The sequence below is a fragment of the Dromiciops gliroides genome, chromosome 4 (genome assembly GCF_019393635.1).
Source record: "Dromiciops gliroides isolate mDroGli1 chromosome 4, mDroGli1.pri, whole genome shotgun sequence".
Taxonomy (NCBI): Eukaryota; Metazoa; Chordata; class Mammalia; order Microbiotheria; family Microbiotheriidae; genus Dromiciops; species Dromiciops gliroides.
The window spans coordinates 172832595-172858396 of NC_057864.1; the positions used below are offsets into that span (position 1 = coordinate 172832595).

Below are 25802 nucleotides of genomic sequence, written 5' to 3' on the forward strand. Positions count from 1 at the left end.
TTCTAAAATGTTTGGTTGCCTTTTTTAGTCACTTAAACTTCAAATTAATAAGGTTACGCAAGTCACGTAATCTTTCTGAGTTCTTTTCTCAAATGCTGAATGACGGATTAGACTATATAGATGCTGTCTTCAATTTCTTCCAATTCTAAATCTATGACCTGGAGATGGGAATGATTTGAAGGTGGAGACAACATGGTATAACTGATGGATTGCTGAGCCTGGAAGACAAGAAGTCCTAGGTTTAAATCCCTCTATGAAGCTTAGTAGCTGTGATACTGGGGCAAGTCACTTAACTTCTATGTGCCTCAAAAAAACCCAATCTACTACAACAGGTTTTGTATATCTATCTATCTCAACAGATTTTGATAGGGTCAATTTCCACACTGAGGAAACCATGTGTGAGAAAATGGGTAGTTGTCACCTCTCAATGTGGATATAAGAGTCAGTCATACTACTCCTGACCTGTTTGTAGGACAAAGGTCTCAGATCCCCTCCTCCCCCTCAGGTTAGCAAGGTCACATGGTTCAAGGGGCCCTGGTCTCAATAAGATCCACTCCAGAGTTGTGTCCGTATAAGGTCCACTCCTGAGTTATGCCCATACAAGGAAGAGGGGTGGGAATATTCTGGTCCAATTGAGTAGATTGTAACCCTTGAGTAATCGGAACAGTGATAAAAAGGGGAGGGTCCATTCCCGTTAGGGGCTAGGGTATAAAACAGGGCCTTTGAGCCCCCTTTCTGGGTACCCACTAGCTGCACACTAGGGTGCCTCCTTCTCATGAGAAGAAAATAAAGAGCCTTTGTCACTTTGCTACTGAGTTCCTGAGAATTATTAAGAGGATGGATTTTTCCCTCACACCATGGATCCATCTTTTCTTCTTATAAATTTGAAGTTCCATGACAAAGAATATTGTGAAGGGGTATTTTTTTCTACTTCTTCAATCTATCAGCAAACATCTACCAAGTCCTTATTCTGTATATGGCACTATGCTAAGTACTAAGGATGCAAAGAAAAAAAGACCTTAACAGTGATCAACAAGCATTTATTATGAGTCAGGCACTATGTTAAGCACTGAGGATACAAAAAAGAGGCAAAAACTTAGCTCTTGTCCTCAAAGAGCCTGTTTTAATGAGGAAAAGTAACATGCAAATGACCAGGGACATACAAGACATATACACTGTGACCAGAAGGCAGTCTCTGAGGGAAGGCACAGAGGGGCAGAGATGAGAAAAGACACTTCTTTTTTCTCTTCCCCTTAATCCAACAAGTGTTTATTAAGGCTGCTGTGTGTCAGGTGCAGGACATGGTCATTCATTCGTTTCCCTGGACTTTAGACAACATGTCTAAGGGCGATAGACAACATGGACTCTGAGCAACTCTAGAGCTATAGTTTTAGCGACACCCCCTTGTGATCCCATCTGGGTAGGGTATCCTCAAGCACTGTCCTCCTTCTGCCTTATACAGGGCAAGGGGACATGGAAGCCAGTTTGTGTGGCATTCCTCTTTCCCTTTTCAGTATCTAGCTGCCTTCCTTGACTAAAAGTAAGATTCTCTTTCCTCTCTGCTACTATCATGTACCATTCTACCCAAAGGTTGCCTTGCCTTGTTCAGTCACGTCTAAGTCTTTGTGACCCTAATTGACACCTTCTTGGCAAAGACACTGGGGTAGTTTGCCATTTCCTTCTCCAGATCATTTTGTAGATGAGGAAACTAAGGTTAAGTGACTTAAGTAACAGCTAGTAAGTGTCTGAGGCCAGATCTAAACTCAGGTTTTCCTGACTCCAGGCCCAGCACTCTATCCACTGCACCACCTAGCTACCCTTAATTCAAAGGTCAGATGTTCCCAAATATACTGTTCTAAGATCTTTCAGGCTTCCAGCTCTCTTCATTACCCTGTAGTCCCACCACCTTGAGCATGGGAAGAGTTCAGTGAAGCAGCTCCTTCCCTAGGAAGAGGGAGTTGGCTCACTAGATGCAAAATCTTTTAATGCTTTTCCAGATGAGTACTAAATTGGAGAGTAGAACCAGCCCTTGGCTCCCTTCCATTTCTCAATTAACAAGGAGTGCTACTCGTTGAAAAGAGTAAAGGGATTCCTCCTTCCCTGCCTTGACCTGGTTCCATCACTTGGTGAGGAGACCTCAGCCAGTCCCCTTTTTGTCCCTTATTCAGGGAGAGAGAGATTCATGGGAATAATGGGATCAGCAAGACACTTCTCTCCTGGTGTCCTGGGGAAGGTAATACTTAACTCTTCCATCCTTTTCTAAGTGGTCAAGGAGACACTGCTGACAGGAGTGAAACACAGCTAGTCTTCTAGAGCACAGGATCACAGAGTCCTAGAGCACAGGCTGACAAAGTTCTAGAGGGGAGATCCACAGTCATGGCATACTAGATTTAAAACCAGAAGAAATCTTTTTTAACTTAATAATAATAATTTAGTGAAGTCTCCTCATTTTACAGCTGAAGAAACTGAGGTCTCTCTAAGATGAAGTGACTTGTCCCTGGTCACCCAGATCACAGAGCCTGCATTTTAATCTACTTCTGATCAGATTGTGAGAGGGAGAAACAACAACCTTGAACTGATGTCTGCCTCCAGCTGTCACAGAACAAAGAATCCCATGGTCACAGAAGCACAGAATTTTAGAGTTGGAAGGGCCGGCAGAGGCCATCTAGTCTGATGCACCCCTGAAAGGAATCCCCAGTAAAATAAAGCAGACAAATGCTTTTCATTTAAAAATGTCTCATGCTTTGTGAGGATGAGTGGGGAGGACAAGATCTTTGAATTCATCATTTTCCCCAGTATGCAAACTCCACCTCCCCCCACAGCCCCTCTATAGACACTGGGGTCAGGGCTGGGAAGCACTAAGAGGTTAATGGACTTGCCCATGTTCGAAGGGCTCCTGTTTGTCAGAGGCAGGATTTCTAGATTCTAAAACTGGCACTCTGGAAAACCATGCTGCACTTACTCACTTCTTCACACAATAGTCATGTAATGGTTTGCCAACTTGAAAAAAATCAATTAAAGGTTGGCTCTAACCCAGCCCAGCCCAACACTACTAGTAGGTGTGCGGCTGAATTCCTTGTTGCTGGAGAAGCATTCTAAGTCATATTTTGAAGGCCACTGATGGCTTTGATTTCACAGCATGGGTTCCATACGAATCCTAGGAAACTAGCTCATGTGTACCAATCCTTCCCCTCTCTCTTAGACAGGAATATCATCTTGTGGGCACAAATTGGCACAAATTTTATTCACACACATTGTCCTTCCTTCCTGAAAGGGTTGTTGGATCAAATGAAATCACAGCACTGTTTCTATGGGAAAATATTTTCCAAGTTCCAAACTTTTGGACTTCAACCCTTTTTTAAGTTGCAGACTAGCTACAGTAGAGCTGTGCATATCAGGGTCTGCACTGTTAACTCTCCTGCTGAAAATCTCCACTCCTGAAATGTCCTTCTTTCTTCTTTCTTCCTTTCCTTCTCTTCCCTTCCCTCCCTCCTTCCCTCCTTCCTTCCTCCCTCTCCCCCCCTTCCTTCCTAATCAGAGTGCCACTCCTCTGCTGAGAAAGACATAGTGAGAACCAGGGCAGTACCCTCCTGAGAAGAAAGCATGTGACTAGCGTCTGGAAAATACATCTATTCATAGAACCGCCTGTAAGTCATGTCAATCAATGCTACCAGCCAATTAGCTTGGAGCTGTGTGTGTGGGGACCTCGACTGGGAGGCCCACAGGGAGCTTCAGCACGAGACTACAGGGATCCTTCTTTCTTTTCCCTTGGAGGGTGTGAGAAGAGCAGCTGCAGGTGCAGGGAGCTAGGGTCTTTCCTTCTGAACCCTATTATACTTTAATAAATGCTTAATGCCCCAAAGACTGGTGCTATGAGTTTCTAATTTAAGGCGACTACACATTAGATTTTTAGACATCACAATTAGATTTTAAACATCACCCTTTCTTCCTTCCTTCTTTCCTTTCTCTTTTCTTCCTCCTCCTCCTCCTCCTCCTCCTCCTCCTCCTCCTCCTCCTCCTCCTTCTTCCTCTCTCTCTCTCTCTCTCTCTCTCTCTCTCTCTCTCTCTCTCACAGCAACTGCCGATCTGCCTAATTTTTGTGGTACAATTCCTTCAGCATGTAACATAGGCACCCTGAGTAAATCTGACAGATGATGTGACAATGAAATTGAAATTATTCATTTATCTTGGTATAATGCATTCATTGATTTCAAAAGTTCTTTACAATTCATTTCTCAAAATAACATTTGATGAACTAAAAGTTATACTACAGAGTGCTTTGTACTGGTGGCTCTAATCCATCTGGAGGGAGCTGTCAGGATCTCAGCAGTTGACAAGAACAGACTGTCACTGAATGCTGCTAAAGACCCATGTCTGAATTTGCTTTCTCTGTCTCCTTTTCTGGCCAGTCATGGAGGCCAAGGGACTTGCTCAAGATCTCATACAAATAGTATGATAGAACTGGGATTTGAATTCAAGTCCCAAGAACATCATTTCTAGAGGTTTTCCCATAGTGCTGCTTTTCCAGGTACAAGATACTTCTGGGGATCTGAAGAATCTTTATAATATTACCATTCACAAATTGAGATAAAGTGGCTCAGTCTATACCTTACACTCAAATGGATTCAGGAGCTCAGGAATGTGAATGTTCCCTCTAGAACTCATCTATTTCTACCATCCTGTGTGACTGGTCCATGGTCTCTTTGTAAGTCTCTTTGCATTGTAAGGATCCCAATGGAGCACACGAGATGCCCAAAAGCTATCCTTTTCATCTGCCAAATGACCAGCCCATGTTTTTTCCCCTCACAATGTATTTCTTTAATGTCCTCCCTTCTTTGGGATATTTCTTAGTATTTCCTTATTTGGTATGTGTTGCAGCCTATCATGTGCCTAACCATTGTCCTTTGAATGGTATGGGAGTTTAATCCTTCAGTGGGGTTCCATAAGTCCTAGCTATATAAACCAACAGTAGAATTTACTTTGTTCAGTTGTTTCAGTCAGGTCCGACTCTCCGTGACTTCATTTGGGGTTTTCTTGGCAAAGATGCTGGAGTGGTTTGCCATTTCCTTCTCCAGCTGATTTTACACATGAGGAGACTGAGGCAAATAGGGTTAAGTGACATGCCCAGGGTCACACAGCTAGTGAATGTCTGAGGTCAGATTTGAACTCAGGAAAATGAGTCTTGCTGACTTCCAAAGAGGCATTTTGTGCACTATGGCACCACCTAGTGGCCTACCAGTAGAATGCTGGTAATAAAAAGGTTCATCCCACCACCTTACTTTCAAAGAAATTATGATTTAACTGGTCTTCCAACTTAGATTCAGGTGTGTATCATCATTCTTCCAAAAAAACAAAAAACAAGGGATGGGGCAGCTAGGTGGCACAGTGCATAAAGCACTGGCCTTGGATTCAGTAGGACCTGAGTTCAAATCTGGCCTCGGACACTTGACACTTACTAGCTGTGTAAACCTGGGCAAGTCACCTAACCCTCATAGCCCCACAAACAAAACAAAGCAAAACAAACAATGGATGGAGAAAGAGAACCCCCTGTGATAAAATAATGGAATTTGAGAAATGCCCAGGGGCCCCACCTGATTGATTTAGTATTGTTTGAATTGGGTGAGAATAAGAAACCAACTAAGTACCTACTTGGGGATGATTAGATATAGGCCACACCTGGTCTGATCTGAGTGACCTACTGAGTCACTAGGAAACCACTCTCAGCCATCCAGCTTGGGGAACGCTTGCTCTGAGAGTTCTCTTTTCCTGCTCAATTAGCTCAAAGAGTTGGCCTCAATTCCACTCACCACCTGGGGTCCGTAGTTTCAATGGGAGTCAGCTGTGCACATCCTCTCCAGAACATTCCTCTGCTCACCAGCAGGAAAAGAGAACTCTCAGAGCCAGCATTCTCCCTTTTACCTTTTTCTCTCCCTCCCCCAAAGGGGAGGTCCTTCAAGCTGGATGGCTGAGAGTGGTCTCCTAGTGATGTCAGTAGTACACTAACTCATCACTCAGGGCAAACCAGGTGTGGCCTATATCTAATAATCCCCAAGTAGGTACTTAGTTTCTCATTCTCACCCAATTCAAACAATACTAAATCAATCAGGTGGGGCCCCTGGGCCAAATTCCATTATTTTATCACAACCCCAGACTTAACTAGTGTATAAACTATGACATTAATGTATTAGAAACATCACTTCTTGAGAATGTATCAACAGCATTGTTTTTTCATGGGGGATGAGGGTGCATACCCAATAGATGAAAAGTCAAATAGGAAATGGGATTGTGTTTAAAATAGCTTAATATTTGCAACATCTTAACTAATAAGATTAAAAAAACAAAACTACAAAGTTAGAAATCCAAGAAGTAGTTTGGAAGACAATGTGTGGCTAAACAACCCCTCTATTCAGCTACTTTGTATAATCTGTAAAAAAAAAGATGTAATCTGTAAACCAGATGTGATCCACAGATGACTTTGAAGGTATAATTAAAGGCTTAATTATTTAAGACCTAAACAATGGTACCTTAATATCTCCCTGTAAGCAGCAAGTCTAGTATATGTTGAGCAAGAAATTTTCCACCTACACAAGAGATGTCCCACATCTTTCCCTGAGGTATTATTACAATCTGAGATGAACACATACTTTTATTATTATTATTATTATTATTGAAACACCACAATCATTCATGGTCACCATTAGATGCATTAAATCACAGGCTGCTAAAGATAACACGTATTGTAACTTGGGAAGTTTGTTGCTTAATTCTTACTTCTTACCTTTTCTTCTTGCAAAGTGAGGGGGTGGGAGAAATTACTGGTCAGTAGAAAGAAACTCCCCAGCTCTCTGGTTTTACAGTTTCACCTTAGATCTGAAGGGTGTAGGAGTTTTCTCTCTCCCTTTCCCTCCCTTCTTTCTCCATAGCCACATTGTAAATATTTCCAAATGGATTTTCCATCCCTATTACTGTTACTGTGGCTCTGTTTTTAAATAAAACTGAATGTAAAATGTTTTTTTAAAAAAAGTTTTGTCTTTTGTTTTTTAATGTCCCCAAGCCCGATACTAATGATACAAATATAAGAGTAATAATAATAACAACAATTTCCTTTAATCCCAACCCATGGTCCAAAGCGAAAGAGTATTAGCCAGGGTGACATAGATCCCGAGGCCATAATAGTAGTTGATAAAACTGCTACTAGAAACACAAGTAACAGACACGTTGGCATAGAATTAGAGGATGATTCACTCAAAAATGTATTGATCAGTTTAATACAAGGAACAGAAAAACAAGGGGTATAAGTACCATAAGAAGATAAGACATTCTGGAAGAAGGCAGCAACCCCAATGTGCCACCTGTTGGAAATGTTTCTGCATTGGTGTTGAGCACCAAATGAAGCAAGCCAGGAGTGCATGTAGAATGGGAAATGGGCTGAAGATTTAAGTACTTCCATTTCTAAATTGGGCCTGTCCTTCCCTCCCCATCCAGCTCATCATTGATGTTGAACTTAGTGAAGGCACCTAATTAGCTTCATCATCACCTTTTTTGCAACATGGCTAATGTGGAAATTCTTTACATGATTTTATATGTATAGAGTGCCACCTTTTTTGCCTCTTGAGAAGGCAAATTAGGGACGGAGAGAAGTTGATACTGAAAATAAAAATGAAAATTTCAATTTGGGGCCATACCAAATACTTCCAAGCTATAGGAAATGCAAAGCTTTCTGAATAGAGACCTAGAAGGAGTCGAAACCATGTGGCAATAGGCTGAGGCTACACAGCATCCCTGTCAGTTGCCTGAGAAAACTTCAGTGAGCCTTTAAAGATGAGTTTGTGCACAAGGACTTTTATCCTGTTAAAAGTTACTTTATCTATACTCCAAAACCAGAGAACAGTGCCTTAGAAAAGGGTAGCTCCATTTCGGGAGCCCCCAAAAATGTGAATAAAAGCCAGAGACACCACTACTGACATCTTCACTGACTACTGCGCATTACTTAATGGAAGGAAAGATGACTGACTTTTCCCAGCAGTGAGGAACCCTGGGTAGGCAGGTAGGGGAAAGGAAAATCTAAGTATTGATGACTTCAGAGTTATTAGACAATAATTTGGAGGGTAAGGATAGGTATGCACATCTGTGTGTTTTGGGCGGGGGGGGGGGAAGAAAGGGAAGAGATAGAGGGGAGGGAGAAGAGACTGCTAGAGAGTACATGCATGCAAGACATAGGGGAGGGGGAGAGAACTGGGGAGGGGAAGGAAAGGGAGAAAGAGGAGGAGAAGGGAAGAGAGAAAGAGAAAGACAAACAACTAGGGAGCATACCAATGGCAGGTGGTGGGGGAGGGAAGGAGGGAAGAAGTTGGGAGAAGGGGAGTGGAGGAAACTATCTTTTAGGTGCAATGGAGAGATAGAGAAGAAATAGAAACGGTTCTAACTTACTACCTGTGTGGCCTTGAGCAAGTTTCTTTATCTCCCTGAGAATGAGTTTCCTCACTGAGAAGACTGAACTAAATGATCATTAAGATTCAGTCCAGCTCAGGGACAGCTAGGTGGTGAAGTGGATAGAGCACTGGCCCTGGAGTCAGGAGGACCTGAGTTCAAATGCGGCCTCAGACACTTGACACTAGCTGTGTGACCTTGGGCAAGTCACTTAACCCTCATTGCCCCACCAAAACAAAACAAAACAAAACAAAAAGATTCAGTCCAGCTCTAAGCTGTGATAACTGGAGGAGATGCATTATATATGTGTGAAATGGGCATGCAAACATAAAAGAATTCATAAAGATCTGAACGGACCTTAACTGTCTAGTTTAGGCTGAGAGGTACCAAAGACTGGAGTTTCTTTCCTAATATCCCACATCAATCTAAATGAATAACAATGACAGCACATGTTTATAAGGTGCTTTTAAAATTCACAAAACACTTTCCTCACAACTGAAATGTAAATAATACAAATATCATTAGCCCCATTGTATTGAATGAGAAAACTTGAGTCTCAGAGGGGTCAGAGAACCTGCCTTGGTCATACAACTGGTCATACAACTAGTAAGTGGCAAGCAGCACTTGACCCCAGGTTTTCTGTCTCCATCATGCCACAGTGTATGGCTGTAAAACAAACCTAGACCAGTGATGGCCAGCTCTAGTTGGAAAAAAAAAAAAAGTTCTTCCTAACCAGGAGTTAAAAGTTCCATCCTTCTAACTTCCAACCAAAGGTCCTAGATCTCTGAATCTCTGAGGCTGGAAAGAATACGTCTAATCTTTACAAAGAACAACTCTTCAAATAATATCCTGTTTTATCTTGAGCTTTATTGAACTCACTCTCTCTCTCTCTCTCTCTCTCTCTCTCTCTCTCTCTCTCTCTCTCTCTCTCTCTCTCTCACACACACACACACACACACACACACACACACACACACACACACACACACACACGCGCTACTTCTCTCTCCATTCTTTTTCTCTCCCTTGTTCATTCTCTCCCACATGCTTATCTTAATGAAGCCACTCTGAATGGAGGGACTGCGTTTATATCTTCCTCTGTATCTCTAGTGCCTATCACAGTGCACAGCACATGATAGGTGTTCAATCAATGTTTGTTGAACTGAATTGTTCCCAAGACTCTTCACAGAATCACTCTGGAGATGACCTTCCTCATCTGTGAAATGAAGGGGGTAGACTAGGCCAGGACTTCTTAAACTTCTTCCGCTCACAACTCATTTTTACCTGAGAAATTTTTACACAACCTCAGGGTATATAAGTATATAAAAAAGGTATACAAATAAAACATTCACTGCCAAATTTTTTGTGACCCCCACATTCAGCTGCGTGACCCCATATAGGGTCATGACCCACAGTTTAAGAAGCTAAGGACTGGATGATGTCCAATAGGGTTCCCCTTAGCCCTAAATCGATGGTATGGGAATGGATCTCTTCGGGCTGACCTCCTGCAATGCCTCCAGCCTCTCTTAAAGTATGCTGCCCAGAACTAGAACTAGACACAACATCCCAGATTTTCTGCAAAGTAAGGAATTCTAATTGGCAGTTACCTCAATGCTCTGAGGGTGTAAAGGGGAGATGGCAGTACAGAAAATATCAAGCAAGTAACCAGCGTTTATTATGCATCTACTACATGCCACAATCTGTATCAGGCCTTGGAGATACCAAAAAACCAAAACAGTCTGTCACTGCCAAGCTTGAATTCTGCTGTTAATTAAGAATAAAAGATAAAGCCTGGATCTGAGATTTTTTTTTTTAGATCAAGGAAAGTCCCAGAAAAGATAACTCCCGGGGGCAGCTAGGTGGCACAGTGGATAAAGCACCGGCCCTGGATTCAGGAGGACCTGAGTTCAAATATGGCCTCAGACACTTGACACTTACTGGCTGTGTGACCCTGGGTAAGTCATTTAACCCTCATTGCCCGCCCCCCCCCAACAAAGATAACTCCCTCTAACCAACTTAGGTTGGCCTCTCTCCAAGACTATGTTTCAGAGAGTTGGGTAAGAGAAAGGACTTAAACAAGGCTCTTCTTGGCTGTGATGCCAGAGCAGTCAGCAAACAAGCATCACCAAATCCATACTATCTATGTGCTAGGCACTCTGCTAAACTTTGGGGAAACAAAGAATGACAAAAAGAACAAACTCCTTGAAGAAACTCTTATTTGGAGGAGAGAACTCAACAAAGGAATTAAGGGAGGTGCTAAGAGTGCTAGACTTGGAGTCTGAAAGATCTGAGTTCAAATCCTCCCTTAGACTAGCTAGCTGTGTGACCCCGGGCAAGCCTCTTTCCCCTCTCTATGACTCTGTTTCCTCACCTGTAAAATGAGGGGTTTCATGGCTTCCAAGGTCCCTTTCGGATCTAAATCTATGATCCTATGAATATGTGCGTGTATTATATAGGGTGTCCCAAAAATCTTAGTATACTTTTCTGTTGAATCAAGGTAGGCCCTTAAATCACTAGATCCAGAACACTGAAGCAAAAAGATCTTTAAAGAGCATTTATTCCATAATATGAAGAATGAGACATCTATTGTGGCCAATGTGGAAATCTGTTCTGATGGATTACATCTATTTGTTATAATGGGATTGTTGTTGGAGGTGGGGGGGGGGAGGGGCGGAATGCAGAAAGGGGAAGAAGCAAATACAAATGCCTGTTAACTGGGGGGGAAAAGTGATAAGATTTTTAAAAATCATATACTCCAAGAAGTTTTAAACCTGGGTTGAACCCAGGTTAAGTATTTTAGTAATGGTATTTCAATATCATTGGTTTCTTTTTCAGCTAGCTCCCATTAGAAGATAAGCTCCTTGAGGGCAGGGGACTGTCTCTGTGGATTGGCAGCTAGGGGAAGAGGATGGGCCTGGGGTCAGGAAGTCCAGAATTAGAATACTAATCTCTTAACCTAGATCAGCCTCAGTTTTCTCATCTGCGACATGGGAATAATGAAGCCCTTACCTCCCTGGGATAGTTGTAGTTTAGCACAGCACTTGGCACATAGTAGGCTCTTAATAAATGCTTGCTGACTTGATTTGAAATCCTTGGAGGTGGAGTGGGGCAGAGGGTTCACAGGGTTCACTAGGCACAGTTGTTTTTCTTTCTCTCCTGCGCTTGCCCAGAACTCTGCTTGGCACATAGTAGGTCTTTAATTAATGCTTATTGATTGGATGCTAAAGGGGGTTCATGACTATTTCCCCCAAAAGGGTTAAGAACCTCTGATCTAATTCAGGTCGCTCCTTGTAGAGCTGGGAAAACTGAGAACCAGAGAGGTTGTGTGATGCTCGAGGTCACACAGCAAGAGAAGCAGAGGCTCAATTCATACTCATCAGATCCTCCCTAATCGCTGCCTCCTCTCATCATCAGAGATTGGAGTTCTCAGTTAGTGTCCCGAGAAATAATGGGGGGGGGGGTGTTTGTGAGGTGCCAGCGGGGTCTCTCATCCGGCGGATACACCAGCCCCAGGCGCGAGCGGGAGTGGATGGGTACCGAGGAGTCCACGCGCGGAACTTCAAGCTTAGGAGTTTGGGGGCCGGATGGGGAGGGGCTCGAGCCCGGGAGAGAAACGCGAACTCACCCACAATTCGGCCGCCCGGCCGCCGTAGCACGTCCCCTGAAGCCGAGGCTGCCGCAGGAGCCGCGGCCAACACCGCTACCGCCGCAGCTGCGGGAGCCGACTGGAGAAGCCGCGGCCGCCGACGCCGTACTCTGACGTCACGAGGCCACAGCGGCCACTCGCGCCGGCTCGGCTCTCGCGCTAGCCAGGGCCGGAAGTGGGGCTCGGGCGCTTTGCCCCGGTTGCCATGGCCGTGTTGGGGTGGCCCCAGTGGAAGCGTATTGGGGTTTGCTGGGGCTGGTGGGGAGGCCGGGCCTCGGCCCCGCCACAGCGGCAGCCGCCTTGGAGGCCGAAGAGCACGAACCCGTTCGCCCGAGAGCAGGAGGAAGAGTGGCGGCGGCGGAACCGCACCGTACTCACGTACGTGGCCGCGGCCGCCGTGGGAATGATCGGAGCCTCCTACGCCGCGGTCCCCCTTTACCGCCTCTACTGCCAGGTAGGACCGCCGCGGGGAGCCCGAGCCCGGAGGGAGAGCTCTGAGAAACCGAAGCCCGGAACAGGGAGGGAGACACCCAAGGTCACGCAGAGAGTATAAGAGGCTTTGAGGACCGGGGGTTGAATCCAGCTCTGCTCTCCCTTGAGCCTGTGTAACCTTGGGCGAGTCATTTCTTCTCTCCAGACCTCAGTTTCCTCGTCTGTAATACGGGGGTAAAAAATCGCACCTACCTCCCTTTGCTTTTCGTTATCTGGATCAAATGGCGTAATTTAGGCAGAGTGCTTTGCAAACTTTAAATAGGCACTATATGAATGTAAGATACAGTTGCTCAATCCAGTGACTTTTCTCAGTGTTTATTCTGCTTGACATCAGTGTGGTATTTAATGTTGTTGACTCCCGGCTCTGGAGATTCCCCTCCTTTGGCTTCTGTGAGACTGCCCATGTTACCTGATTCATTCTGCAAACATTAAGTTCAGTTCAAGAAACCTTTAATAAGTGCCTACTATGTGCCAGACACTATGCTAAGAGGTGGAGATACAAAAAAGAGAAGACAGCCCCTGCCCTCAAGGAATTTACAGTCTAAGGAGAAAACCAAATGCAAACAGATATGTACAAAGCAAGTTGTATATAGGATAATTAGGAAATAATTAAAAGAGGGAAAGCTCTAGAACGAAAAGGGGGTTAGGGAAGGCTTCCTGTAGAAGGTGAGGTTTTAGTTGAGACAGAGTTCAACAGTTGGAGGAAAGACGGGAAAGCTTTCCAGACATGAAGAAAATGCTCAGAACCCAAAGATGGAGTGTCTTGTTCATGCAACAGCCACGAAGCCAGTTTCACTGGATCAGTCTGTGTTAGGGAGTTAAGGTGTAATTAGACTGGAAAGATTGGAAGGGATTGTTATGAAGTATGTAGTGTTGGGGAAATAACCTTTAGAGAAGGCACAGTTCCCGCTTGTTAGGCAGCTAGGAGGCAATTCCTGGTTAATTACCAGCTTTCTCTGTTCTGCCTCTGCAACATCTCTTTACATCTCTCCCCTTCTCTCCACTCACACAACCACTTTTCATTCAGACCCTCCTCACCTCTGCTTTGGACAATTGAGATAACCTCTAAACCGACCTCCCTGCCTCATCTTTGCCTACTGCAATCAGTTTTCCCCATGGCTTGTCAAAGTAATTTTCCTGAAGTGCAGGTGTGGTTGTGGTACCGACCTACTTGATGAACCCCAATGTCTCCCTCTCTTTGTTATTTAAAGTTCTTTAAAACATGTTTCCACCCTGCCTTTCTAACCTGATTACACATTACTCCTCCCATACATAAAATGTTTTTGCTATTCACACATGACAGGCTATCTTTGCACTGCCTCTTCTCTGTTCCTAGAATGCACTGCTCTCTTAGCTCCAGCTTTGGGAATCCTGGGAATTTCCTTCAAGACTCAACTTAGGTGCCACAATCCACAATCTCCCAATCCCTGCTTGTCTTGTATCTGATTTGTATGTTTTGTGTGTGTAGATAGATATATGTGTACATATGTACATTGTTTTCTCTTTAAAATGTATACCCTTTGAGAACAAGTACTCTTGCTTTTGTATGTATATGTATATGTATATGCCTAGCACAATGCCTGGAACATAATAAATGCATTTAGTGGAATATAATTAGGTCTGTCTGGAACTGTCTAAATGGCTGGACCTGTGGGTCCTCAGGGATGTGGCAACTAGAATAAAGCCTCAGATGCCCATTGTTAGCACTAGCTTCTGCTTTGTTCAGAACTAGTAGTTCACTGCACCATTGGGATTTGATGGGAAGAAACCATGTTTTGAGACATCAGAACTTGTTTGAAATCTTTGGCCTCAGGAGACAGCTAGGTGGCACAGTGTTATAGAGCACTGGCCCTGGAGTGAGGAGGACCTGAGTTCAAATCCAGCCCACACACTGTGACCTGGGCAAGTCATTTAACCCTGATTGCCTCTTCCTCCCCAACCCCTGAGGTGCCTTGTGGATATCTTTGTTGCTGTTCAGTCATTTCAGCCATGTCCATCTCTTTGTAATGCCAGTTGGGCAAAGATACTAGAATGGTTTGCCATTTTCTTCTCCAACTCATTTTACAGATGAGGAAACTAAGGCCAGCAGGGTTAAGTGACTTGCCCAGGGTCACACAGCTAGTAAGTGTCTGAGACCATATTTGAATTTAGGAAGATCAGTCTTCCTGACTCCAGGCCTGGCACTCTGTCGTAGAGCTACCCCCTGTAGATCAGAGATCCTTTAATCCTATCGTAATATTTTTATTTATTTTTTTTTGGGGGGGTGAGGCAATTGGGGTTAAGTGACTTGCCCAGAGTCACTGTCTGAGGCCGGATTTGAACCCAGGTACTCCTGAATCCAGGGTCGGTGCTCTATCCACTGCACCACCTAGCTGCCCCCATCATAATATTTTAAAAGAACATTTTGTGATTGTGATGCACCTTCATAAAAGTCTTGTGTTTAATATATTTTGTAATTTTTTTCCTCCCAGACTACAGGACTAGGTGGGGCACCTGTAGCTGGTCATGCTTCAGACCACATTGAGACTATGGTACCTGTTAAGGATCGAATCCTTAAAGTCACCTTCAATGCAGATGTGCATGCAAGTCTCCACTGGAATTTTAGGCCTCAACAAACAGAAATATATGTAAGTGATTGAGCCATTTAATTGTCCATGAAAAATGTTAGAAAGAAACCCCTCATACGGCAAGCAAGTAAACTAAAGCCCAGGGAGGAGTGATCCTCCCTAGAGCATTAGGAGGAGTCAGCATTGGAGGTAGGACTAGACTAGATAGATAATAACTTTAATTCAGAAATTAATTCTTGTTACTTTAAGCAATTTCAGATATTTAGAAACCACTCATCTAAATATTTATAAATTATAACTAATATTAACCATTTTAATTCTCTTTCTTCCCCTTCCCCTCTCCCTGCCTTCTTTCCTCTCTCTTCCTCATCTCTGCCTCTTTCTCTCCTCTTTCCCCCCATACATTTTTCCCACTATTGCTTCCAAGAACTGAGTGTCTCAAGGTTTCAGGAACTCTTGGATTCTAATGAAATGATCATGGTGAGCTGTAATATCACAGTATAAAACCTTGATTAGAACACTTGCTAGACTGTGTATTCTCTTTAACTGAGAGCCAGAAGTCTTTTTTCCCCTTTAATTTCTTTTTACAACCCCCCCCCTTTAATTTCAGTCCCCCTCACTTGACTTTCCTTCCAAAAACTATTACCTGTCTTTCATTCCTTGTTTCCTCCCTCCCGGCTCACTCCTCATCTGCCTGCCAACGTAGTCAATTCTCTAAGATCCTAGGTCCTTAAAGAACCCTTCCTTGACATTTCTATTCCAGCCAGGTATTCTTCCCTTTCTCTCCCCCATTACTGCCAAACTACCTCTAAGTTTTTGCACTTGATGATGCTTCCACTTCCTCATCTACTTTCTTGTAACTGCTCTGAAAAAGGTCACCAATAATCTTTTTAAAATGCCTTCTTAGTGACCTTTTCTGGGGGGTTGGGGGAGCATTTGACACTGTTGACCACCTCCTCCTTTTAGATACTCTTGCTCCCATTGGCTTCAGAGTCAATACAGTCTTTTGGTTCTCCTTTTAGTCCTTGCCCTGTTCTGACTCACTGGCTCCTTGTCCTTTTCCCTACCCTTTCTTTTTTTTTTCTTTTTTTTTTTTTTTTAAAGTGAGGCAATTGGGGTTAAGTGCCTTGCCAGGGTCACACAGCTAGTAAGTGTTAAGTGTCTGAGGCTGGATTTGAACTCAGGTACTCCTGAATCCAGGGTTGGTGCTCTATTCACTGCGCCACCTAGCTGCCCCTTCCTACCCTTTCTTAAAAGTTCTGTCCCTAACATCCTGATGACTGAGCGATATGAATAGGTTTGGGAGTGGACTCGAGAGCATGCCATAGTAGGATTATTTAGTATGGGGAAGAGAAGATTTAAGGGAGGCAGTAGACTCATTGTCACAACTAAAAGTCCATTGCTCCGTCCACACTCTGTCCCTTTAGTGATTCACTCATTTCTCAGTGTTTCAGATCTTTTTTTCTCTCCGAAACGCCTCTGATGTCGCACAGAATCTAGCCTTCTCTTAAAGAGATTGAGGGGACCTTGCCTTAATTTCTTTAGGTTCTCCTCCTCCTTCAATCCTCAATTCCTGTTGCAATATTCCCTTTTTTTTTTTTAGGCCAGAAAAATGGAAGTATCATTCTTCTTCACTAAGCCCTATATAGCGGTATGATCTTGATCCTATTCCCTCTGTCCTTTTCTTGATTCTGAACTCATCTCCTCCTCAGGGCATCTTCAATCTTTCCTTCCTTTCAGCTTGCTTTTTCTTCTTTTTTTTTAAGCAACAAACATTTATTTTTATTTTTTCCAGTTACATGTAAGGGTAGTTTTCAACATTCATTTTCATAAGATTTAGAGTTCCAAATTTTTCTCCCTCCCTTTCCTCCCTCCTCCACAAGATCACAATCAGGTTATATATGTACAATCCACAAGTGTTCTTTTTATCAGTTCTTTCTATGGGGGTGCATAGTAAGCTTCCTCATTAGTTCCTTGGGATTGTCTTGGATCATTGCATTGCTGAGAGTGGTTAAGTCCTTCACAATTGCTCATTGAACAATACTACTGTCACTGTGCACAATGTCCTCCTAGCTTGCTCACTTCACTATACATCGATGTTCATTAGTATTTCCAGGTTTTTTGGGGATCATCCCGTTTGTCATTTCCTGTAGCACAAGACCATTCCACTGCAGTCATATAGCACAGCTATGGACATTCCCTTGATTCTCAATTCTTAGCCTCTACCAAGAGTTGCTATAAATATTTTTTGTACAATTTTTACCCCTTTTCTCTTTTTCATGATTGCTATTCTTAACTGTTTCCCTTCCATCCTATTCCCTTCCCCATGATATTTATTCTATTATCCATCTTCTTTCATCCTATCACACTTCAAAAGGGATTTACTTCTGTCTGTCCCCTCTCCCACTTTGCCCTTCCTTCTTTTGCCCCTCTCTCTTTATCCCCTTCCCCTTCTGTTTTCCTGCAGATTTAGAGAGATTACTCCACCCAATTGAGTGTGTACATTATTCCCTCCTTGAGCCAATTCTAATGAGATTGAGGTTTTTGAGCCAAATCTGATGAGTGTTAGGCTCATTTACTGCCCAGATTAAATAGATTACTCCACCCAGTTGGGTGTGTGTGTTAATCCCTCCTTGTGGCAGCTCTGATGAGTTTAAGGTCTTTGAGCCTTTTCTGATGGGTGTAAAATTCATTTACTGCCCTGTTCCTCTCCTATCTCTTCCCCCACTCCATAAGCCTTTTCCTGTTTCTTTCATGTAGGATTTCACCTCTGCCCTTCCCCCTCCCCCCAGTGAATTCCCTTCACCCCTCAATTTAACCCTAAAGATGTCATCACCTAGCTAGGTGACACAGTGGACAAAGCATCACCCCTGGACCCAGGGGGATCCCAACCAAAACCCAGCCTCAGACAAAAGACACAAGGCTTTTTCTTCTTCCCAAAAGTGCTCAGATATCTAATCTCCTCAGTCTTTTTTTTTTAATCCAGATCTCTGACCCATCTTTATCTGCAAATACCATCATTTTGTCATTATCCAATCTTCTCAGCTTTTGTCTTTACTGAAACTGCTCCCTCACCAAGTGTCCTCAGAATCCCTGAAGTTTATAGTGGCCTTTTTTTCAGTCTTCTTCCTCAATCTCTCTGTTGCTCCTAACAGCATTGATTACTCCTATTTACTGGATATCTTTTCTCTCCTATGTAACCACTCCTTTGCTAGCCTCTGTCTTCTTCCTGATTGTTTATTGTTGGTGTTTCCTAAGGGCCTGTCTTTGACCTTCTCTTTACACTTTCTCCTTTGGCAGTCTTATTGATTCCAACTCACTCTGTAGAAAACCTCCAAGTCTGTACATCTAGCCTTGTTTCTGAGCTTGTCGTGTATTTCTAGCTGCCTTCAAAAATATTTCTACTTGGATATCCCACCAAGATGTCCTGTTGTGTCCTTCATTTTGTACAGCCCACGCTCTGGCCCTGCTTTCTAGTTTGTCTACTGTTGCTCTACCAGGTGATAGGCCTGTATTGCTCTTTTCCATTTTATCCTGTGTTCCAGCGGCAGTGTGGTGTAGAAACTAGTGGACTAGAGTCAAGGGAAGCCTGAGTGAATCCCACCTTATGATGCTTGTGAGTGACCATGGGCTAGTTAATTTCCCTTTGAGCTTTACTTAGCTCATTTGTAAAATAGGCATGATAATACATAGAGTTTTTCTCTCATCGAGTTGTTATAGGTGTAAAATGAATTATTACATTTAAGCACTTATTGAACCTTTAAGTATGTTATAAATTTTGGTAATTATTCCAGCAAAAGTAGTCTGTCCTGTCTTCTGTGCTTGGTCACCCTTCCTACCTCTTTACCTTTGTAAATACTTCTGGTACAATATGGCCCTTTCTCCCCTTTACCTGTTGAATTCTTACTCAACTCAAAGAGAATTGCCCCCAGTTCCCTTGGTTGAGAACAACATCTGACCTTTTTTTGCAACTCTGCCTCATTTATTTCATAATTGTCAGTTACTTGCATTTGTTTCCTATCTGCCACTGTACTGTAAACTTCATTAATCTTGTCTAATTCAAACTTGTTCTGCACACATAGACACTTCATCATATTTGTTGAATGAGTATACAAATGAATGCTCGAACTAGGATCAATGGGAAAAAGTTGCCAAGAAGCAGATTTTGGCCCACTATGAGGAAAAACTTCCTGATGATAGAGCTGGACAAAATTGAGATTGTCTTCCTCAGAAGGTAGAAAATTCTCCAGTGCAGGGCTCTACAAGCAGAGGCTATTTGGCTACTTGTCAAGATCATTGTAGATCAGGTTCTTGCTCAGGTATGATTTGAACTAGATAAAGCTCATATCCCTTTTAGCTCTGAGTCTTAAGTCTTGGAAGCCTTCCTGGATCCTCCCTAAATAGAAATAATATCCCTTCCACACATACACCCATTACAGGGCACTGTCTCTCTTTTTTAAACCTTTCAAATGTACTTATTTTGTGTTTTGTACTAGTTATGTTTTTGTCTCATAAGAGTAGGCACCATATATCTGCTTCATAATAGGGCTTTTCACCCAAGACATAGTGTATGTTGAATTGAACTATTGTGGAAAATCTTAAAAATATTCTTGCTTCCTGCCCTGTACCACTGAGTTTGTAATCATATTGTTCTTGCATACTTAAGGCCCTTCCAGGGCATCAGATTCTTAATGATCCCTATTAGGGGAAGATAGATGTAGAAAACATAAGAAAGAATCTGCATTCATTCCAGCACATTTTGAAATTTCTTTTAAAAATAAATCTTTTTGTGTGGTTTATTTAAGAACCAGTGTACATAGTGGGTACAGAGCTGGCCTCAGAGACCTTGGGTTCAAATTCTGCCTCTGACCCAGACTGCCTGTATGACCTTGGGCTTGGGCAAGTTACATAAGCTCTCAGTGTTTTAAGCACTTCTAAGTTACAGAGAAAGTGATGAGCTACACGGTAAAAGGAGTTTCCTCACCTAGAATTCTCTATACCAATGAAATCAACAGCTACAGTTCCTATGCCTTGTAATCTCTTTTTGTTGAAAGTCACTGGTCCTAATCACCTAACAGAGAACACATATTAAATGGGCTTCCACATTTAAAGAAGAATCCAAGTTTGTAGGAGGATCCTGAGTAAATGTCTGCATGGCATGGTGGAAAGAACAGGTCACCTAAAGTCTGGAGACCTGTGTTTGGCAGAGTGGGAAGGGCATCTCAGTTGTCTCATCTCTGAAATTGCAATAATAATAGGTTTGTTTTTACATAAAAATGATATTCTTAGTTGGGGTATTCATTGTTGATACTTCCACATTTTAAATTTGAATTCTTATGGATAGTGCTTCTCCTGTTTATACAGAGCTTAGGTATTAATTATTAATTATCAGGTATTAATTATTATCGAAACATTTAGTCCTGCTCTCCCAGTGACTCCGACATGTTACTAAGCTGCCCTAGGCCTCCATTTATAAAGCTGTAAGATGAGAAGTTGGACTAGGTGATTTATTTTCCCTTTCTCAGTTTTAAATTCTATTCTGTGATTTCAGTTAGGTGTTTGTTGGTCTGACCAGTGAAGATAAAAGATAAACTGATAGTCAGTTGAGGGACAATAAGTTAAATTGTAGACCAAGTACATGTATTTCTTTTTTCTTTCAAACAGGTGATGCCAGGAGAGACTGCATTGGCATTTTACAAAGCTAAGAATCCTACTGACAAACCAGTCATTGGAATTTCTACATATAATGTTGTGCCTTTTGAAGCTGGACAATATTTTAATAAAATACAGGTATGCTAAGTAAAAACTCATCATAAAAAAGGTGAGGGCATGGATAGCCCTCTCACTAAATTTATTATTATATTTTGAATGAGTTAAGAAAAAATTAAGATAATCTTGAAAGTCATACTATTCCAAAAACAGAAGCATAAATTCATTCAGAGCTTTGAAGTTACTTTTTCAAGACTTTCAATGATTGACCCCTAGAGCACCTTAAAGCTCTTAGAGCAAAGGCAAGACGAAGTGTATGTTGAGCCCAGATCGGCTATAACTGTTTAAAACCAAGTTTTTCCAGTAGTCTACCAAACTTAAAACTTACTGGTTCTGTATTGAATTCTAGGTGATAAAGTAATGAAAATAAATTGGAATACTAATGTGGGCCATAGAATTATATAGCTGGAAAGTTAATCTTCCTTTCAATTTCTAGTGCTTCTGTTTCGAAGAACAAAGGCTTAATCCTCAAGAAGAAGTAGACATGCCAGTGTTTTTCTTCATTGATCCTGAATTTGCTGAAGATCCCAAAATGGCAAAAGTGGATGTGATCACTCTTTCTTACACATTTTTTGAAGCAAAAGATGGACATACATTGCCAGTCCCAGGTTTTAATTGAAATGAGAAACATCTTTCCTTTGCCCTTTCTTAATTCTTTTGGCTCAGTTTTGTAATTTTTTTTGAGAAATCATGTTCTCAGGTCTTTTTAGAAAGATATTAGTAAGGAAAAACCAATTTTTATTTTAAACCAGAATCACATGTACTTATAATATTTTTCTCATAAACTACTTTTTTTGTCTTTTGGTTTGTATGAAACCATAAGAATGGAGGTACTACTGAAGAAAAATCTTGGTGCAAATTTCAACTTAAAACCATATTTGCATATTTGTAAAATAACATTCAAATTCTTTTTGGGGGGTGGTATATTTTTTTTAAAAACCCTGCTCAATTCCATAAGCATGCACATGTGGAGCCGATGATACATACTAAGATCACATAAATACTAAAGCTACTTTTAGTTCTAAAATCTCATTCATTTCTTCTGTTAAAGATGAAGATGTTGAAGCCCTGAGAAATGAAATGATTTGCCAAACATTACACAGCTAGTTAGTGGCTTAGAACCCAGGTCTTCCACTAGACAAGTCTTTCCATTGCCATTGTGGCCATCTTGAAATACACTTGGCTTTTGATTTGTTTTGTTTAATCTGCTTCTGAAATCAGTGACCTTAAAAATGGCAGGTATATTATTCAAAAAGAAACCTGGTCAATCAGTTCCAAAAGTGTTATTCCATGATATTTCCCCCCAGTGTAGTGCTATATTGGAGAACTGAGAAATATTTTTATACTTGTGATGGGCAAAACTAAATGTGTGTGGTTACCTTACCTGTCCCCTGTGTGGGGAAAGCTAGCTAGCATTTACTGTATTAGAAGTTAGCAAAGAGAGAACAAGTGTCTCTGAAAGAATAGGAAAAACCTATCTACCCTAGAGGACACATCAGAGTCCAGCTTGTCCTCGATCTTCTAACACCTCGAAGTTCCAACCACCAACAACCAAAGCAAACAGCCTTACATACTGCTTCAAGCTGATTGGTTGAGGGTGGTCTCATGTTGATGTGAGGTAACTTCTGGACACTGAATCACCCTTAGAAAGGTCAGCACACGGGGGCACGGGCAGCTAGGTGGTGCAGTAGATTGAGCACTGGCCCTGGATTCAGGAGTACCTGAGTTCAAATCTGGCCTCAGACACTTAACACTTACTATCTGTGTGACCCTGGGCAAGTCACTTAAACCCAGTTGCCTCCCTAAAAAAACAAACACATCGGGGCAGCTAGGTGGCGAAGTAGATAAAGCACCAGCCCTGGATTCAGGAGGACCTGAGTTCAAATTTGACCTCAGACACTTGACACTTACTAGCTGTGTGACCCTAGGTGAGTCACTTAACCCTCATTGCCTCACCCCCCAAAAAAACCACCAAAGAAAGGTCAACCCATGCTCTCAGCAGGGGGCCCCTGCTCACATAATTTTATTTGGATTCTTTCTTCAAGCTTCAGATTCAGCAGCCTGTGGCAGTTTGTTTTTTGTTTTTCTTTTTTTTGGGGGGGGGGTTGCCTGTGGCAGTTTGTTTTTCTTTTTTGGGGGAGGGGTTTGCCTATGGCAATTTATAGGCTAAGTCAGGACTTCTTAAACTTTTTCCACTTGTGACCTTTTTGCTCAGAAATTTTTATGTGACCACAGGTATATAAAATAGGTATATATAACCTTTTACTGTTACCAAATTTTTCATTACCCCCACATTCAGTTACTCGATTCCATATGGGGTCATAACCCCACAGTTTAAGAAGCTGGGAACAAAGCTACTACTACAAAGTGTGTTAAAAAATAGTCAGTGCACTATCAGTGTAGAGAAGCAAAAAGGTTATAGCCTACTCTAAGGCAAAGACCAAATGTTAGGAATTGAATTTTAAGCTCTTTAAATTGTTTTTGTTTTTTTCCCCCATTAACATTCAGTTGCTAGTTTATATTTGCAGTACTTTTATATTTTAATTTCGAAGTGATTGATCTGGAAACAATGCCCTTGCAAATTATAAATGAAGTATTAGTATTTCTACCAGATTACATTTATAGTGAGGGTTCTAAACACCTGGATACTGACATCTCACTGTATGTATGGTACTATGTGCTTTTTCTTGGCATCAGAAACTCTTTTGTGAAGAGACTATGTTAACTTATGTATTAAATTATTTTTAATAGTACTTCCTTTGACAACTTTTCCTTTAATACTACTTACCTTTATAACACAGCTGTATAATATCAGTCAACTTACTATGAACAATATATTTGTTCTAAAAAGAATACACTTTACAGTAAAAAGAAAAGATTTTTTTTATTTTAAGGCTAAACATTGTTTAAAAAGTCAGCTTTATACATTTTCTAATGACGGTTAGAAACATGAAATGTAAACTACAATAATTAAAGGCTTTTTGCCCCAGCTCAAAATGTAAAGGCCAAAAATATCTTCAGAAGTGCAAAATTATTTTTACATTCAATTTTAATTGTGAAGGCACTTAAATAATCTTTTTTCCTGAATTATAACTCCAATTTATCAAATATTTTATGATTTATTCAAGAAGTAATAAAATAGTTTTCATCTACTGTATCTCAGGGTATGATGATGGATTTCTCTAAAAGCATCTGCAAAAAAAAAAAGTTAAAATGCTAAATGTCTGTACCACTATTTTTTACCTATATTAAAAGAGGTTAAGAGAATGGACTATATCCACAAACCTTTAATCCTTTTAGATGTGCATTAAACCTCTTTCAGGAATTATGCATTGTACCAACTGAAAAAACTTATGCAATGTTTAAGACTTATTTTTACTAAAATTCTAAATGGGTATAATTTAAAAAAACATTACTTTGTGAAGGAGGTTTACTACTTATGCCACTTTATACTAGGTAAATGAGTAAATGATCACTGGCCTAAGGTGGCTGGGTAGGAATTCTCTATAGGAACAGAAAAAAATAAAACAGGATTTTTAAGAAAATAATTAACCCTTGAAGTATTATTGGGAATTTTACTCTATTCTGTGATAATGGGGTCACAAAGAGTTGGACATGACTGAAAATGATTGCACAACAAGGAGTGGAGCCTGGCCTGTGGTGTTACTAAGCAGCAGAAGTCAGTAAAGGATTACTGAGTCCTACATGCTAAAGACCTTATATCATTTACATTGGTATGTTCTACGCCATGGTTTTCCCTTTTAAAAAAGATTTTTATTGATATGTTCTGTTTTCTATATCACCTAGATTTGCCCCTATATCTCTTCCTTTCTAGAGAGCCATCTCTTATAACAAAGAACTTAACCGTCCTTTTTTCTATCATCCTGGAAAGCATTGCTGTGCCTCTCATCAGACACTGACATTGCCGTTGGACTATATCAGTTTTGTTGATATTGATGTTAATAATACGCATCAATATTAATACATATTTACTTACTAGGTGTGTGACCCTGGGCAAGTCACTTAACCCCAATTGCCTCACCAAAAAACAAAAACAAAAAAAATATTAATACATATTAACATCAGTGTAGTAATGTCAGTTAACTAGTACATTGATGTTAATATGCAAATTAGTACATTTCTGATTAGGCAGTGATTTGTAGCAAATGTAGCCAAAGCTCTTGCTTCAGTTACTGAAACAACAGTATCTCAAGTCCCTAATAAATTCAAGAGATTAAGGAAAGTAACATATTTTATGTGCTGCTGATAACTTTATTTTGAAAAATTATCCCCATTTTAAAGATGAGGAAACTGAGGCATGTAGCAGTTAAGTGACTAGCCCAGTATCATAAAACCAGAATTTATCTGAGGCTGGATTTGAATTGGAGTCTTCCTCAAGCACACTGTACACTGCCCTGTCCACCTGCCCAAGCTACTGACACTTAAAGGAATGTAACAAATTATCCCAAATCGGAATATTTACCTTTCAACTGTTTGTATGATTCTGCATTGGTTTAAAGCATTTAGCATCAATTTCTTCATAAATAGCTCTGCAAGAAGAAAAGCCACCGTTTTTTCAATTTCATTTTGCTAACTAAAAAAGGAGAGCTATTGGTACATTAAAGAGAAATTTATTTTAGTCTTTACAATCAAACGTGTATAAGCATTAATCTTAGAAATTATATATCTTAGAGGCTAAAAATCTGGTAAGTTGACTATACATTATTTGTGGTGATTTAAAAATGGGAATTGAAGGCTATCAGAATTAAGTTATCTACTTCTTTTCTGTTTTAGACTAGGTAAACCATACCTATCTTTAAAACCATTCCTTTATAAATTTGATCTCTGACTCATGGAAATTAAATTTAGTCATTTCTCCTGTCTTATTCATACTATTT

At 41.2% G+C, this 25802-nt stretch overlaps 3 protein-coding genes across 10 annotated transcripts in view; 1 reads left to right on the top strand and 2 right to left on the bottom strand.

The window, feature by feature from the left end:
• Positions 1-12166, bottom strand: part of STXBP4 (syntaxin binding protein 4) — a 240921-nt gene extending 228755 nt beyond the window's left edge. For 5 of the 6 annotated variants that reach the window (XM_044004740.1, XM_044004739.1, XM_044004738.1 and 2 more), the window contains exon 1: positions 12056-12166. The gene's annotated coding sequence lies outside the window, so the exon portion shown is untranslated. The remainder of the gene's footprint in view (positions 1-12055) is intronic. The other variant, XM_044004741.1, reaches the window with a different exon arrangement.
• Positions 12151-22697, top strand: LOC122755856 (cytochrome c oxidase assembly protein COX11, mitochondrial). The gene is made up of 4 exons (XM_044004743.1): positions 12151-12530; positions 15040-15195; positions 20800-20925; positions 21341-22697. Exons 1-4 carry the CDS (start codon positions 12282-12284, stop codon positions 21521-21523), a joined length of 714 nt encoding a protein of 237 aa, XP_043860678.1. The 5' UTR covers positions 12151-12281; the 3' UTR covers positions 21524-22697.
• Positions 22698-23908: 1211 nt separating this feature from the next.
• TOM1L1 (target of myb1 like 1 membrane trafficking protein) overlaps positions 23909-25802 on the bottom strand; it is a 54699-nt gene continuing 52805 nt past the window's right edge. The window contains exons 14-15 of one of the 3 annotated variants that reach the window (XM_044003982.1): positions 25388-25454; positions 23909-24096 (exon numbers count right to left, since the gene is read on the bottom strand). In XM_044003982.1, coding sequence (XP_043859917.1) covers positions 25391-25454 — 64 coding nt within the window. In that variant the 3' untranslated portion in view covers positions 23909-24096; positions 25388-25390. The remainder of the gene's footprint in view (positions 24097-25387; positions 25455-25802) is intronic. The other 2 variants (XM_044003983.1, XM_044003981.1) reach the window with 2 other exon arrangements.

What these genes read in the sequence shown, in the direction of transcription:
- LOC122755856 (XM_044004743.1), top strand. Translation starts at nt 12,282, where the DNA reads ATGGCCGTGTTGGGGTGGCCCCAGTGGAAGCGTATTGGGGTTTGCTGG. An exon ending in TTTACCGCCTCTACTGCCAG is followed by an intron (nt 12,531 to 15,039) that starts GTAGGACCGCCG and finishes TTTTCCTCCCAG; the next exon opens with ACTACAGGACTAGGTGGGGC. An exon ending in AATATTTTAATAAAATACAG is followed by an intron (nt 20,926 to 21,340) that starts GTATGCTAAGTA and finishes TTCAATTTCTAG; the next exon opens with TGCTTCTGTTTCGAAGAACA.